Below are 15,889 nucleotides of genomic sequence, written 5' to 3'. Positions count from 1 at the left end.
AGTAATAATATAAAAAAATTAAAAATTTGCTTGAATTATGTGTTTCTAATCATCTTGGCTTCGGTGACCCCCATGGCATTCAACGTGTTAAAGAAATTTCAATGATTAATAACTGTTTCTATTAGATATAAATAACTCCAAATAAGTGCAAATTTTAGAAATAAAATAAGTGCAAATTTTAAAATTAAAATAAGTGAAAATTTTAAAATTAAAATTAGTGCAAATTTTAGAAATTATTGCTTGGAAGTGAGCCGTGATTGGTAAATTTTACCTTTTACGCAGAAAAAGACACCGGCGTCTCATGCTGTATTTCATAACCGATAATTATTAAAATACTAAATATAATAGTTTTCACTTATTTTGATCTAAATACAAATAATGAAAAAGTATGAAAAATATATTTAATAAAAATTCTGCATTAAAGGGTTAATCAGTCGATATAAACAACCAATCTGTGGTTTTTTTTTGTTAATTTCTGCAATTTTAAACCCAATTTAGAAATCAAATAACTCAGGATTAAGACTAACTAGTCATTTTGAGAGGAGATAGACTGCATTAGCGTCACATAGAATAACTAAACCCCTAAATGTCAAAGTGAGGAAATTATTCTATGATTTGTTACCAAAAATTACTCATAAGGATAATGTCAGTTATCCTGTTTGCTGTAAACTGAAAATAATATAGAAATAAACTATCCAAAGCGGTACGGGTTTCAAACCTTTGTTTTTCCGTAGGAAGTACGCGACTAGCTGAAAAGGAAAATTTTCTCAAGTTGAAAATTAAGAAAAGATCTAAGAAAAACAAATAAGAATTAGTAATGAAAGATTTAAAAGAAAACCAATTAAAAAGAAATAGCAACAAAAATTTGAAAAAAAAGTAAGAAGAATTTAATAAAAATGAAGACAAATTGACCAGGAAAACCATAAAAAAAGACGCGTTCTGATACAACATCAATATCGCCAGATCATAAGATTTTATAGGGTCGGGGTAGCCTGGCTGGTAGGGTCGTGGGTTCGATTCCTGCAGGCCGAAGACTCCCCGTGTAGTAAATGGTGACTGATGTATGCTAAATCTGTCGAGTCTCAAAGTCCCATAAAAAATCAATACCTCTAAGGGTGCTGAATTGGAGATTGATCGTTCTCTGATTCAGGTCAAGATTACGATCTGTGGATGAATGGATGGATATATGAATCGATCCGCCCTATAAACGGGTGTGACGTATGGGTGTGGCAGAAGTCGAATTCTTGACCATAGATGGCGCCACTGGAAAACAAGAACAATCGCACCCACCTCTGCCTTAATGGCATACATCAACAACAACATAAGATTTTATACAATACTGCAACTACATAATTAAGTTTCCAGGTTACAAATTACGAACGTCAAGCGTAATAGAGAGTGCCAGGAAAACATTTCTAAATGTGTTTTCATATTGAAGTTAAGAAGTTATTGAAGTTTCATATTGATCTAATTGGCTTGTTGCCTTGCATTTGCGCAAGGTAACATGCTGGACAGTTCAATCATTACTAATTAATTCTCTTAATTTTCAATTTTAATCATATGTATATACATAATCCGTACAGTTATATAATTAGACAAAAATAACACATAAGACTATGTGTGATAAAAGAGATAGATTATTATAAGTGTAACTAAGCTATGGCGAGCCATAAATCACAGCTTGTTGCCTTAGGACTTTGTTTATAAATTTCTAAATGCTGATGGAAGCTATTGGATACCATTACATTCGCAGATAAGTGTCGAAAGCTGATTGTAAAAACCGGCCCTTTGCAAATGTTGCAGACATTTTGCAATACGTCGAGCTAACTAGAAAAATGTTCAATGTTTGTAAATCTGCCAAATATTCTTATTACATACCATAAATCTAATTAGAAAACATTCAAAGAATTACTTAGACTGAATTCGTTTTGGTTTATTGTAATAAAACTTTAAAGAAACTATTTGTAATAGGTATTCACTAATATAGGCTTATTGCAAACTGTCAGAAACAAATCAAGATGATTGAGTAATGAATGGTATATTTTATAATTTGTCTAAAAATAAAGTTTGTCTGTAAAATGTTTTAAAAATGTCTGATTGATTAGTGAAATCTGGAAACTTGTACAACTAGGTATATTGTTTGGAAAGTGCCGGATTATTTGCCGAAATTAAATTTTGAAATAAATACTTGAATAAATATGCTTGTGCATGTAACATATATAATGTTGCCCATTGATTAGGGTTTTAGATGTTTTAACATAGGCATCACATCTCGAATTTATAGTTTAAAATTTTCTTAAACTAGTGTCTAATACCAAAATTCTTCATGTAAAAAAAATTACCTATTTAATCATATATTTAATCTTATTTCAATATTCGTTGAAATCTATTTTGATATAAGATAATATTCGAATATTTTAAGAGATATAATTAAAATTTTTTACTTTCAAAATATATATATTTTTTATTCATTTCCTTTTTCATGCATTTCAAAGAATTAAAAATTTAATAAATATTATACTAATAGTATTATTATTCAATTATTATGTAATAATTGATTAATAATACTAACTAATCCTCAATTAAAAATTGAAGATTAGTTAGTATTATTAATCTGTAATATTCGATTGGTGGCTACACGTATATTTTTAATTTTATTTCTTACCAGTTGACATTTTCACAGTTTTCTTAACTGTAAATAGTTAACAGTAACAATAAAGGATCAGGTAGTATAATAAACAATAAAGGTAGCATAATAAACAATAAAGGATTAGGTAGTATAATGAACAATAAAGGATATGATAGTATAAAACCAATAATTTTGAATGAAATTGTTCTATTGTACATATTTTAAAGACACGAATCCATATTTAATGTAGTTTTAAGCTATAAGCTGTTAGTTACGTATTACAATTTATTGCTAATTTCTCAATACTTTTATATTTCTTAAATGAAACTTCTAAAAGATTCAAATATGGGCAGAAAAGTCTTGAACAGTTGTCAAGAAAGTACTTTTAAAAATCCATGGTTTAAATATATTTACTAAAATATTGTTATCAATCAGATTTAATATAAACAAAAACACTGGGCTTAAAATATTAGTGGAAGAATTAGTAAACATATCTCTTCTTGTCATATAATTTTAAACAAAACAAATAGTTACTATTATCATATTGACAGTCATCAAATAACATTTAATACTAAATTAATTAGTATTTTATTTGACATTTCAAATAACCTATTTTGAAAGCAAACGACGTTGATTCAGTTAGGCTTTTTAAAGTGAGATAATCTAATAGTTTCGAATTCGCGATCTGTAACAATAGTCTAAATGATAGAAATAAATAATTGATCAGGAAAAATCACTCACCTTTTTAACGCTTACATTCTTTGGATATTCGGCATCAAATTCTAAAAATTTCAGTTTTACATCATAGGAATTTACTGTTCGAAACATTTTCTTTAAAAGGAAGAAAAATACAATCCCCAAAAAATATAATTCTATTTCCTTGATACAGATATATTTTACGTGACCAAAATAGTGAACTGTTGAATCACAATATCATGCTCTATTGGAAATGGTGACGTAAAAATGTCTTTTTTATTGTTTTTCACTTCCAAGCATAGGTATGCTTTTTTCATAAAATAGAATCGCATGGAAATTCTGTTCGAGTGCAAAGCTATAAACACTGGTTTTAAAAAAATAACATTTAAATTAGTGATTGGATGATGTTTAGAAAGTAGGACCAATGTTGCTATACCGAACTTTTCAGCTTAAACCACAATTAGTAAATAACTTTTTTCAGCTGTTTACAAGTCGATTATTCGGAGCAGTTCCAATGACTCGGCTTTTTGGACAACACCAACTCTTATTTATTTCTTCACTTGCATGTCCCACGATTTCCAGTAGATCACTGAAGACAAGCATCACTGGTTGCGGTCAGTGAGCGGGTGGGTTATCACATTGATTAGCCTGTGGAGGGACCGAGAGTGCACGGTATCGGTCCTCATTAATATGTGATAGCATAAAGTGCTCGATTTCGCGTGTTGGTCATCGGGCTGCCAAAGCAGAGGAGCCATGTCTTCTGCAGAGAGTCAAAATTGTGATGGCATGTCTTCAATTCATCCTCCGGTATGTTTTCTAGACCGCCGCCAATAGCTCATTGCACATCTTTAGTGTGACGAAGATGAAGTAGAAAGAATTCACACACATAGAGGGGCTTGAGTGCTCAATATAAATAATGATCAATACAAAATAAAACAATAGAGAGAAAAGTGGAGGGGAGCAGTACAGAGATACATCAAGAGTCACCCCAGGATTCGAACCTGCTACCTATACCCACTCTTTATTTATTTATTCACTTAATGCTATTCTGCGTGTTCAATACAAAAAACGGTTTACAAATTCCTGTCAAATAGAAGAAACGATATCACAAATGATAGAAGGACAGCACACAGATACATCCAGTGTTACGTCGGTTTTCGAACCAATCACCTCAACGAGTCAAATTGTTTGACAAAAAAGTGATACCACATGGGCACAACCATTCCTGCTTTTTCTGTAGCGTAGGATAGCGGGTTCGAATACCGTCTGTCGTAATCCTGGACGTATCTTTGTGATTGTTCATTTCAAACTTGTGCTTTATCCTCTTCACAACTTGACAAGGGCATACAAGCCGCATCTGTAATGAACACGCAAGTCTGTATTTAAAGGTATAACAATAAATAAAATTTAATTTGATCGATTGAAGCATTGTACGCAATTCAAATGTAACTGATGGGGTTCTTTAGTGATTAAATTATTGATTTAATGAACGTTTACATCTTTGATTGGGACTTATACTTTCATCAAGCCGACCAGGTGGTCCAGTAGTTAGTCTGCCTGACTGCGGAGTCGATGGTTGCGGGTTCGATTCCCGCTCAGGGCATGGACGTTTCTTTCTCTCTCTCTCTGTGTTCTATGTCCTTTCTTCTGTGTGATTGTGTGAATGTGACCCGCCCTATAACGGGTTTGTGGTTGTGTGACGTGGGCGACGCTGCTCCACCACCGTGGCTTGACCATAGGTGCTCACTGGGTAACGAGAAGAGAGTAGCAATTCTGGCATTTCTGAGGCCAATGGGAAATAGAACCAAGTGCCCACCATTAACCAAAAAAAAAAACATTTCATCAGTACTAGAAAACTTGTTTAGTACCAGTTTTCTGCTGTTTGGAAAAATTGCTGAACAAACGTTTATAATTATCAAAATATTGTTATTACTTCGAATTAAAAGCATTGGAATCTAGCTTATAAGCATAAATGCTTCTTTATAATTATAGTTAAGTTCGATCGGTCAGACCACTCGGTCAGGGAGGCCCCTTAATAAACATTTAAATTTGAAAAATATTAACATCTAAGTATATGCTATTTTTCCTTGTAAACACTTTTGTCTGATAAATATTCGTTGTTCCTGGACTCCAAATAGTAGTTGTTGTTCATTTACGTCGCACAAGAGCTGCACAATGGGCTAATGGCGACGGTCTGGGAAACATCCCTGAGGATGATCCGAAGACATGCCATCACAATTTTGATCCTCTGCAGAGGGGATGGTACCCCACTTCGGCAGCCCAACGACCTGCAAGCGAAGTCGAGCACTTTACGATAGAACAGTTTAAAGGGCCAATACCGAACACCCCCGGTTCCTACGCAGTCTGATCCAAGTGGTCACCCACCCGCACACTGACCACAGCCAGTGATGCTTGACTACATTGATCTGCTGGGAACCGTNGCATCAAATTCCAAAAATTTCAGTTTTACATCATAGGAATTTACTGTTCGAAACATTTTCTTTAAAAGGAAGAAAAATACAATCCCCAAAAAATATAATTCTATTTCCTTGATACAGATATATTTTACGTGACCAAAATAGCGAACTGTTGAATCACAATATCATGCTCTATTGGAAATGGTGACGTAAAAATGTCTTTTTTATTGTTTTTCACTTCCAAGCATAGGTATGCTTTTTTCATAAAATAGAATCGCATGGAAATTCTGTTCGGGAGCAAAGCTGTAAACACTGGTTTTAAAAAAATAACATTTAAATTAGTGATTGGATGATGTTTAATAAGTAGGAACAATGTTGCTATACCGAACTTTTCAGCTTAAACCACAATTAGTAAATAACTTTTTTTATTTGTTTACAAGTCGATTATTTGGAGCAGTTCCATTGACTCGGCTTTTTGAACAACATCAACTCTTATTTATTTATTCATATGCATGTCCCACGATTTCCAGGTCCCGCAGTGGACTGATCGTTAAGACACGGTTCCCAGCAGATCACCGAAGTCAAGCATCACTGGCTGCGGTCAGTGTGCGGGTGGGTGACCACTTGGATCAGTCTGCGTAGGGACCGAGGGTGTGCGGTATTGGTCCTCGTTAAACTGTTCTATCGTAATGTGCTCGACTTCGCGTGCAGGTCGTTGGGCTACCGAAGCTGGAGCGCCATCCCCTCTGCAGAGGATCAAAATTGTGATTGCATGTCTTCGGATCATCCTCAGGGATGTTTCCCAGACCGTCGCCAATAGCCCATTGTGCAGCTCTAGTGCGACGTAAATTAACTACAACTACAACAACCCACGATTTCCAGTAGATCTCTGAAGACAAGCATCACTGGTTGCGGTCAGTGAGCGGGTGGGTTATCACATTGATTAGCCTGTGGAGGGATCGAGGGTGCACGGTATCGGTCCTCATTAATATGTGATAGCATAAAGTGCTCGATTTCGCGTGTTGGTCATCGGGCTACCAAAGCAGAGAAGCCATCTCTTCTGCAGAGAGTCAAAATTGTGATGGCATGTCTTCAATTCATCTTCTGGTATGTTTTCCAGACCGTCGCCAATAGCTCATTGTGCAACTCTAGTGCGACGTAGATGAAGTAGAAAGAATTTACATACATAGACGGGCTTGAGTGCTCAATATAAATAATGATCAATGCAAATTAAAAGAATAGAGAGAAAAGTGGAGGGGATACATCAAGAGTCACGCCAGGATTCGAACCTGCTACCTATACCCACTCTTTATTTATTTATTCACATAATGCTAGTCTGCGTGCTCAATACAAGAAATGGTTTATAAATTCCTGTCAAATAAAAGAAACTATAGCACAAATGATAGAAGGACAGCACACCGATACATCCAGTGTTACGGCGGTTTTCGAGCCTATTACCTCAACGAATCAAATTGTTTGGCGAAAAAGGGATACCCCATGGGCACATCGGCTCCACACCCACTCTTGTTTTTCCTGTAGCGTAGGATAGCGGGTTCGAATACCGGCCGTCGTAATCCTGGACGTATCTTTGTGATTGCTCATTTCAAACTTGTGCTTCACAACTTGACAAGAGCATACAAGCCGCATCTGTAATGAACACGCAAGTCTGTATTTATAGGTGTAACAATAAATATAATGGATCGATTGAAGCATTGTACGCTATTCCAATGCAACTGATGGAGTTCTTTAGTGTTGTTGTTGTTGTTGTTGTTGTTGTTGTTAATTTACGTCGCACTAGAGCTGCACAATGGGCTATTGGCGACGGTCTGGGAAACATCCCGGAGGATGATCCGAAGACATGCCATCACAATTTTGATCCTCTGTGGAGGGGATGGCACCCCCGCTTCGGTAGCCCGACGACCTGCGCGCGAAGTCGAGCACTTTACGGTAGCACAGTTTAACGAGGACTAATACCGCACACCCTCGGTCCCTACGCAGACTGATCCAAGTGGTCATCCACCCGCACACTGACCGTAGCCAGTGATGCTTGACTTCGGTGATCTGCTGAGAACCGTGTCTTAACGATCAGTCCACTGCGGGACGGAGTTCTTCAGTGATTACATTATTGATTTAATGAACGTTTACATCTTAGATTGGGACTTATACTTTCATCAATACTAGAAAACTTGTTTAGTACCAGTTTTCTGTTGTTTGGAAAAACTGCTGAACAAACGTTTACAATTATCAAAATATTATTATTATTTCGAATTAAAAATATTGGAATCTAGCTTATAAGCAGAATGCTTCTTTATAACTATAGTTAAGTTGGATCGGTCAGACCACTCTGTCAGGGAGGCCCCTTGACAAACATTTAAATTTAAAAAATATTAATATCTAAGTACATGTTATTTTTCCTTGTAAACACTTTTGTCTGATAAATATTCGTTGTTCCTGGACCCCAAAAAAAAGCGGTTGTTGTTCATTTACGTCGCACTAGAGCTGTACAATGGGCTATTGGCGACGGTCTGGGAAACATCCCTGAGAATGATCCCGACACATGCCATCACAATTTTGATCCTCTGTAGAGGGGATGGTACCCCCACTTTGGTAGCCCAACGACCTGCACGCAAAGTCGAGCACTTTACGATGGAACAGTTTAACAAGGGCCAATACAGCACACCCCCGGTCCCTACGCAGACTAATCCAAGTGGTCACCCACCCTCACACTGACCACAGTCAGTGATACTTGACTTCTTTGATCTGCTGGGAACCGTGTCTTAACGATCAGTTCACCTGCGGGACTGGACTCAAAATACGGATTGCTAGGGATGCCGGGCTGAAGAGAAACTAGTACAAAAACTTTAGAAAACCACAGTTTTTTGAAAATCATATACGTCAGCGAAAACAAGAAAATATCATACAAATATTCAGGATAGAATCAACTTCATATAGTTGAATGGATGACTGGAGTGTTAACCTTCCATCAAATATATAGAACGTAAAGTCAGTTGGATAAATTTTGAATATAATTGCGATTAGTCACCATAATTAGTGGTCAATGAGGAAGAGGATGACCACTTTGATCAGACTGGGGTGAAGGGAACTCGGGTGTGTGGTATCTGACCTCGTTAAACTGCTCTCCATAAAGTGCTTAACTTCGTCTGCAGATCGTCGGGCTCCCAAAGAGGGAGATCTAATCCTTCTACAGAGGGAACAAAATTGTGATGGCATGTCTTCGGACCATCATGAGGGATATTTCCAAGACCACCGTCGTCAATAGTCCTTTATGCAGCTCTAGCGCAACAAAAATATACTGCAACTATTATAACATTTTATCTTTCATATTTTATTCATTCCAAAATCCTAAATTTTATTCTAAATTATTAGCCATTTTGAAATTAATGAATGGGATGTCTAAAAACCATATTTCTTTAAATTCCTGGTATGGAATACTTAAAATTTTAACAGTATGAAAACAAAAATTTGACATTACTATAGTTTGTTCACCAGGAGTTGGCACTTGGCTCCACCTCCTCGGACGCAGAGTTCATTTCAGCGCGGGAGTAAGAAGACAAACATATCCGCGCTTGAAATCGAGACAACCCTTAATGCACGCCAAACACAAACAGTGAATTCTTTTTTAGTCACTTACTTCGCTTTATCATCTGCTGTTATACCTTTCTTTTCTCTAGATAATTAAATATATTCTAAATTTAAAAACTGCTGTTTTCCCAACAAAATGTCTCAAAAAGGACAAACTATTCACTCAAAAGAGAGAAATATCATCAAATTTATGAAATACTTAATGTTAAAAAAATGCACATAAATTGAGAAATAAATATTTTTGCCACACGATTGCCAAATAGTAACCTTGTTCAACATTGTTCACAACCTTCTCCCACAAACAGCAAAATAGTATCATCGCATACCACGTGATGAAGGCGGAGTCAAGTGCCAACTCCTGGAGAAAGAGCTGTAAATACTTCTTATCATTAATTTACGTAGTTTGGTCTTAAATTTCGAAATTTTTTCCAAAGATTGGATAAAAACAAATAGATTGGAGTCAAATTAAAACTTTTACAATCACTTACAGTTTGATGATTATATAACAGTTAACATATCAGATTTTATAATGTCTATCTATAAAAAAATAGAGTTTCCAATATTATCTTGAAATTCCCGCTATAGATCTCAATAACTGTATGTATTTGCATTGTGTTTTAATTTAAAAAAAATAAGAGCGACTTGAATAAATTATTTAGCAGAGAATCATATTTTAAATATTTTAACACATTTAAGTTCGTTTTTAATTTAATGATTAGATAACTAAATAAAAAATTAGTTTTGTTCTTTGATTTTTATAATTATAATGACATATCCTTTAAATTTAGAGACTAAAGTTATTTTTAACCAAAAATGTTAAGCTTTATAGATTGAAAGACTTTGAAAGTTAATTGAACAAAAAGAAAATAAAAGTAAAAAAATAAAGGAAGTGTGTAAAATTATTATAATTTTTTTTAAATTTTTTTTTATTATTTTTTTTTTTTGCTGTTCTAAATTTTTTTTTTTCAATTAAAAAAATATTTTAGAAACTACTTTAAAAAATTCACTTTTTTAATTCTTTAAAGTTTCACCGTCATCTCATAGCATAAAAAAGGAATAAGTAAAACCGATAAACTAATCTGTCTTATTACTTAAATGAGTCGTTTCTCTTTCAATTTATATAATGACACAAGCCAATTTAGAGCTTTAAATTCAGTAAGTTCTGTGGGATCTCATTAAAATACGTCTATATCAAGATTGATGTTTATGAGATAGCATTTTAAAAGAACAGAAGAGTTTTCCCCATTTATTAAAATCTTTATTATTTCCTTCTCATTTTAAATAATGGGTAAAATAAGCATAAAATATCTAATAAATAAAAGGAAATATCTTTACCTTAAATTATTCCTCACTACAATGAAACATTAATAATGCCACAGTCGCAATATTGCAGGATTAATCGTATGAATATTAAATAAGAAAGGCATTTCGAATAGATCTGACAGTTGTAAATTGGTATAATTCTTTTTAGTTTTGTCTGAAAATTAGTTGCGAACTGAGTTAAAATATAAACTTGACTATCATTTTTAATTCAATTTTTAGGAAGCATAGGTTATTTTTGACCAACGGAAATTCGCCATCAATTGTCTTTTTCACATAACTTCTGCATATATTTAACACCTTATAAAATATCTGGTAAAGGAATGTGTGTATAACTTATAAGGTGGGTAGTGAAATTTTATTATGAGTTGTAAATTTTTGGATAATATTTTAATTTCTAACCATAACCAGTTCTGAAACGCTGCGTTTTTAAAAATAAAACAACAAGGGTAACATTTGGCAATTTTTTGCATTAGCATCAGTAAGGCTAAAAAAATTACATTGACATCTCATTTAGTTACTTTACTATAAAATATATCTTCGAACTTACTGGAATTAAAATTTGAATGTTCCGTCTACACTGTTAATAATTCCAATCTCCGTTGCACCAAAAATTGGTATTCATTTGTTGGCTACATAAAAAGGACTTCAATTTTACCATATTTTGATATTTTCGCTAGCTCCAAATAACAGTAGAAAGTTGCACCAAAAAAGTGGGTTTTTTTTTTGAAAAACAAAACACCTATTTTCATTTCTTTTTCTTTTATAAAAGCAGAGGAATGTTGCACCATTATTAGTTATTTTTAAAGCGCTCAAATGCAGGCGAGGTTGTTGCTGTTTACCGTAGCAAAACTATCTACCCTAAGTACGTTATTTTATGACATACCTCTGGCAATTTTATTCGCCCAACCAAACTTAAAAAGGGAACATAAAGGAGATGAACTTTAATTAATGAAAAACACACATTTACCTACCAAAATGAGTTGGTACTTGAAACAGGTCGTCCCGATACACCGAGACCGAGTAGTACAGAAAACATGACGTCGTGAACAAACATCGTTCAGTTTACAGTAACCGTAAGTTTTGAGACGTTTACCAAATTTCGGTGCAGTCAGTTGCACCATGGAAGTATTTCTCGATCATACTTCACAATTTATGGTGTGACTTAAATAAAATAATCTTTGCACCAAATACCAGTTAAAGATTTACCGAGTTTTGTTACTGTGCAGTAGTTAACCATCATTATCTCTATGCTCCTCTTTTACTCATTTTTTTCACTAACATTTAAAGTTTTGAAAGTTATAGACTCTCTCTAATAGTCAAAACTTTCTTCTATATTTTATTATGTCATTGACGTTTCTTTCGTCCATAAAAAGTGTTTTTTTTAAAAAAAAAAAATGAAATACAAGTTCGTCTCTTCTTTACAATTTATCATTGACAATGTTTAAAAAAAAGTCTATATCGGTATGTAATTAGATTAATATAAGTACTAAGAGCCAGTCTTCTTATTATTTACTTTTACTATCGATTTCAATGCTTTTTATTTTTCATCTCTAAATAATTATTCAACATAATACAGCTGTTGCCTTTAACAATTCGTTGCAATTTTTAACAATTCTGTATAGGTTTTAATAACATTTTAATTCCCATTGGTCAAACCTCCCTTACAATGGGTCAAACCATCCTCTAATACGGTCATCGAATGTTTGTTTATGATCTTAGAAGGTGAAATCAAATCCTTTTTCTTGATATTTCTTTTATCATGCAGCATCAACTATCTAATTTTTTGAAAAATTCTAATAATTATGCTAACCACATAACCTTTAAAGTATACCACTTTTTCCAAATGGTTGGAAACATTTTTATCGTTCTATATTTTGCAACATCTACTGTTTTCACACTTTTCCAAAGTACCTTTTATTTTACCTCTATTTATTGATTTGATTTCTAACCCTTTTACTTAACTGTTTTTTCTAACTCTTTGTAGCTTGTTTTGTAATTTCCTTTGGCCTCTCAGTGTTTCCCTCGATATTTCGGCACTGAAGAAAATACCACAACAGAACATAAAATAGAGTATGTCCCATTATCAGGGCCCTATTCAAGTTGTTTAGATTTATACATATATAGCACAAAACTGGCAATGTACAGTCGTTTTTTATTTACTGGACAAATGAAAACAGGAAATCAAACATCTAAGCATGAAGATTTAATCCACATGAAAAGTAACTAATTTACTTTTTACATTATCTATAAGAAATTATTTTCCAGTTTATAAACACTTGTCAATCATTTTTATCCTTAACAAAAGTCTTAAATTAAATAAACCACATGAGAATAAACACATGAAATGAGATGTGAAGACAATTAATTATAGATAAATTCCTTCACAGTTGTATTTGTTTATAACAGGCTGAGTGATTCGAAAATAATTAATAAAGGTCAAATGTTCTTATTTTGATGTGACAGATAATTTTTAATTATACACTTCATAACAAAAAAATCGACGCACCAAGAAGCAATCATCCGATTGCTTTGAAATTTCGTATGCATGAATGTTTTGGCTCGATCAGGCTGGAATGATGCCGACTGGGGACGTATAGTCTTTAGCGACGAATCCCGCTCCCAATTGTGTCCTGACGATCATCGAAGACGTGTTTGGAGACGCACAGGGCAGAAGGGGGATCCTGCCTACACTATTGCACGCCACACCGGCCCTCAACAAGGCATTATGGTCTGGGGTGCCATTTCCTTTGACAGCCGGACCCCTTTGGTCGTCATTAGAGGTACACTTACTGCACAGCGGTACGTCGACGACATCCTAAGACCTGTTTTGCTACCGTTCCTTTTGCAGCGCCCTGGGCTGGTTTTTCAGCAGGACAATGCCAGACCACATACGGCACGTGTTGCTATGAACTGTCTGCAAGCTTGTCAAACTCTTCCTTGGCCTGCCAGATCACCAGATCTCTCTCCCATCGAGCATGTCTGGGATATGATGGGAAGGCGATTGCATCTGGCACGGAATGTTGATGACCTCGTTCGACAATTGGATCGAATTTGGCAGGAAATACCGCAAGAGACCATCCGGGAGCTTTATCGGTCTATGCCACGCCGTGTGGCAGCTTGTATCCAGGCTAGAGGCGGGTCAACACCTTATTGAACTTGTTACTGTAACTCTGCAATAAATTATTCAATTGTTCTGAAATTTTAATCATTTACTATTCTGTACATTGTCTTCCTATCCACCAATTTTCGTTTCAATCGGACAACTTCTTCTTGGTGCGTCGATTTTTTTGTTATAGAGTGTATTTTAATAGCAATTGCTTAAATAAAAACTCTTATCCATTTAAATGTTTACATAAAGGGGTCACAGTACCCAAAATGACCAAAATGTCGAAAAAAATTTATTGCCTATAATAAAACTTCAAACTATTTCAAATGCACTGAAAAAAAATCATCTCTCTATATACATTTTTAATAAAGTTATGAACGATTTTAGATTGCCCTAATTCAGAAACTTACTCAGCAGACAGACTTTAAAGTGCTTTTTATTATAGATGATAATTTTGTGTTTTAATCTTAATTAAATCCATAAGGAATTTTTTCTATTTAAGATAAAGCCTTAAAGTAAACTTTTTTATCTTAAGTATAATACAATTATTTAAACTGTGCATGGAATAAGCATTGTACGAGGTATTACAATTTTTACAGCATGTTTATATATACCTAACAGGAATTTTTAACATTTTTTTCTACTTTTTTACAAAATAATCCATAAAAAATATTCTAATTGATATATCAACAAATGAATGTACAAAATTGTTAATATGAATATTGTAAGCACTAATAAAAAAAAATTTGTGAAAATCTGTTAAAATAAAAAAAGCCTAAGGATTTAAAATTTTGAATTTTTTCAACAATTTTCAGAATTTTAAAAAAATTAAACAGTTTAATTATTTTTTGAAGATAAATTATTGATTACATTTAAGACACTAACACTAATAACATTTAAGATGAGGCCTTTAAAATTAGGAAAATTACAATGACGAATATCCGCTTGTTTACGCACTTTAACCGCGAAATTTTTAAAGGAAATTTTGATTATTTCAATAGATTTATTTATTTTTTTATAAATTTTAGTTGTTAATCTGTATTCTGATTTTTTCAGTGGTATCATAAAAAACACTTCGATGTTTTCATTACTTATTCATTTTTTTAAATATTTTATCTTTAAAAAAAATCAAATATTTCGTATAGTATTTAAAATGTATACCTTTAAAAAATTATTTCCATTTTCTTTTCTTATGCACACAGTTTCATTTTATACTATATCAAAAGAGTTAAAATTACAAAGTTTTCATTAAAATATTGGTAACATTTTAAATCGATGTTTAAATCTATTTTTAAGTTGAGGAAATAATTGAGGACTACTGGATATGTGATTGAAATTTCGGGGCGTGATTTAATTTAAGTAAAAGTTTGTGATTATTCAGGAAAGCTTATAAATAATAATCAAAAAATTTAAAAATAAAAGAAAGAAGTATCTTTTTTGGCAAACTATGATGAACCTCTGGATTTTTCAACAAAAAAAATATTTTTTCGATAAATATTTGTCAACAACTAACAGTGTGTCTGTGTTCTTAACTAAATTACAAAATAAGATTTGTTTGAATAAGCAATTTATTCGACGAGAATTTGAACCTGAACTCGTTATTATCAAAATAGGAAAGGGATAAAAACACAATTTTGAAAATCTGTCCCCTAATAGTTTAATCCGTAAAACATTAGAAAATTTAATATCATAAGGGTTTTCTTTCAAAACTCTTTCTCCAAAGCAATTTTAAAAAAAACTCGTTTTTGATTTGATTGCCCTTAACTCAAAGTAAAGCTCAAATCTTTAACGGTATGTACAATTTCTTTGTAGGGCCAAGATGGCCTGGTTGGCAGGGCGTTGAACCCATGTCCAATTGGTCGTGAGCTTGATCTCCGCCAGCCGAAAATTCTCCGTGTAGCAAATGGTGACTGGTACACGTTACATCTGTCGGGTCACAAAGTCCTCCATACTCCCATAACAAATCATATATCTCGGGGTACTAAATGGGATTGATCGTTCTCTGGTTAAGGTCAAAATTACGATCTGTGGATGAATGAATGGATATATGAATTGATACATCCTATATATGGGTTCCTATAAAACGGGGTTTGATGTATGTGTGGGGTAGACGTC

The 15,889-nt window shown here is 33.6% G+C and overlaps 1 protein-coding gene across 2 annotated transcripts in view; it reads right to left on the bottom strand.

Annotated features, from left to right (window-relative positions):
* Positions 1-15,889, bottom strand: part of LOC107447328 (choline/ethanolamine transporter flvcr2a) — a 132,767-nt gene that overhangs the window by 67,978 nt on the left and 48,900 nt on the right. Inside the window, exon 1 of one of the 2 annotated variants that reach the window (XM_043039069.2) lies at positions 3,371-3,592. The exons of the other annotated variant lie outside the window; for it this stretch is intronic. Coding sequence (XP_042895003.1) covers positions 3,371-3,457 — 87 coding nt within the window. The 5' untranslated portion in view covers positions 3,458-3,592. Of the gene's footprint in view, positions 1-3,370; positions 3,593-15,889 lie in introns of those variants that run through there. 2 annotated transcript variants of the gene reach the window in all.

Source organism: Parasteatoda tepidariorum, chromosome X1 (genome assembly GCF_043381705.1).
Source record: "Parasteatoda tepidariorum isolate YZ-2023 chromosome X1, CAS_Ptep_4.0, whole genome shotgun sequence".
NCBI lineage: Eukaryota > Metazoa > Arthropoda > Arachnida > Araneae > Theridiidae > Parasteatoda > Parasteatoda tepidariorum.
The sequence above is the reverse complement of the archived record's forward strand: the minus strand, read 5'-3'. Positions and strand labels throughout refer to the sequence as shown.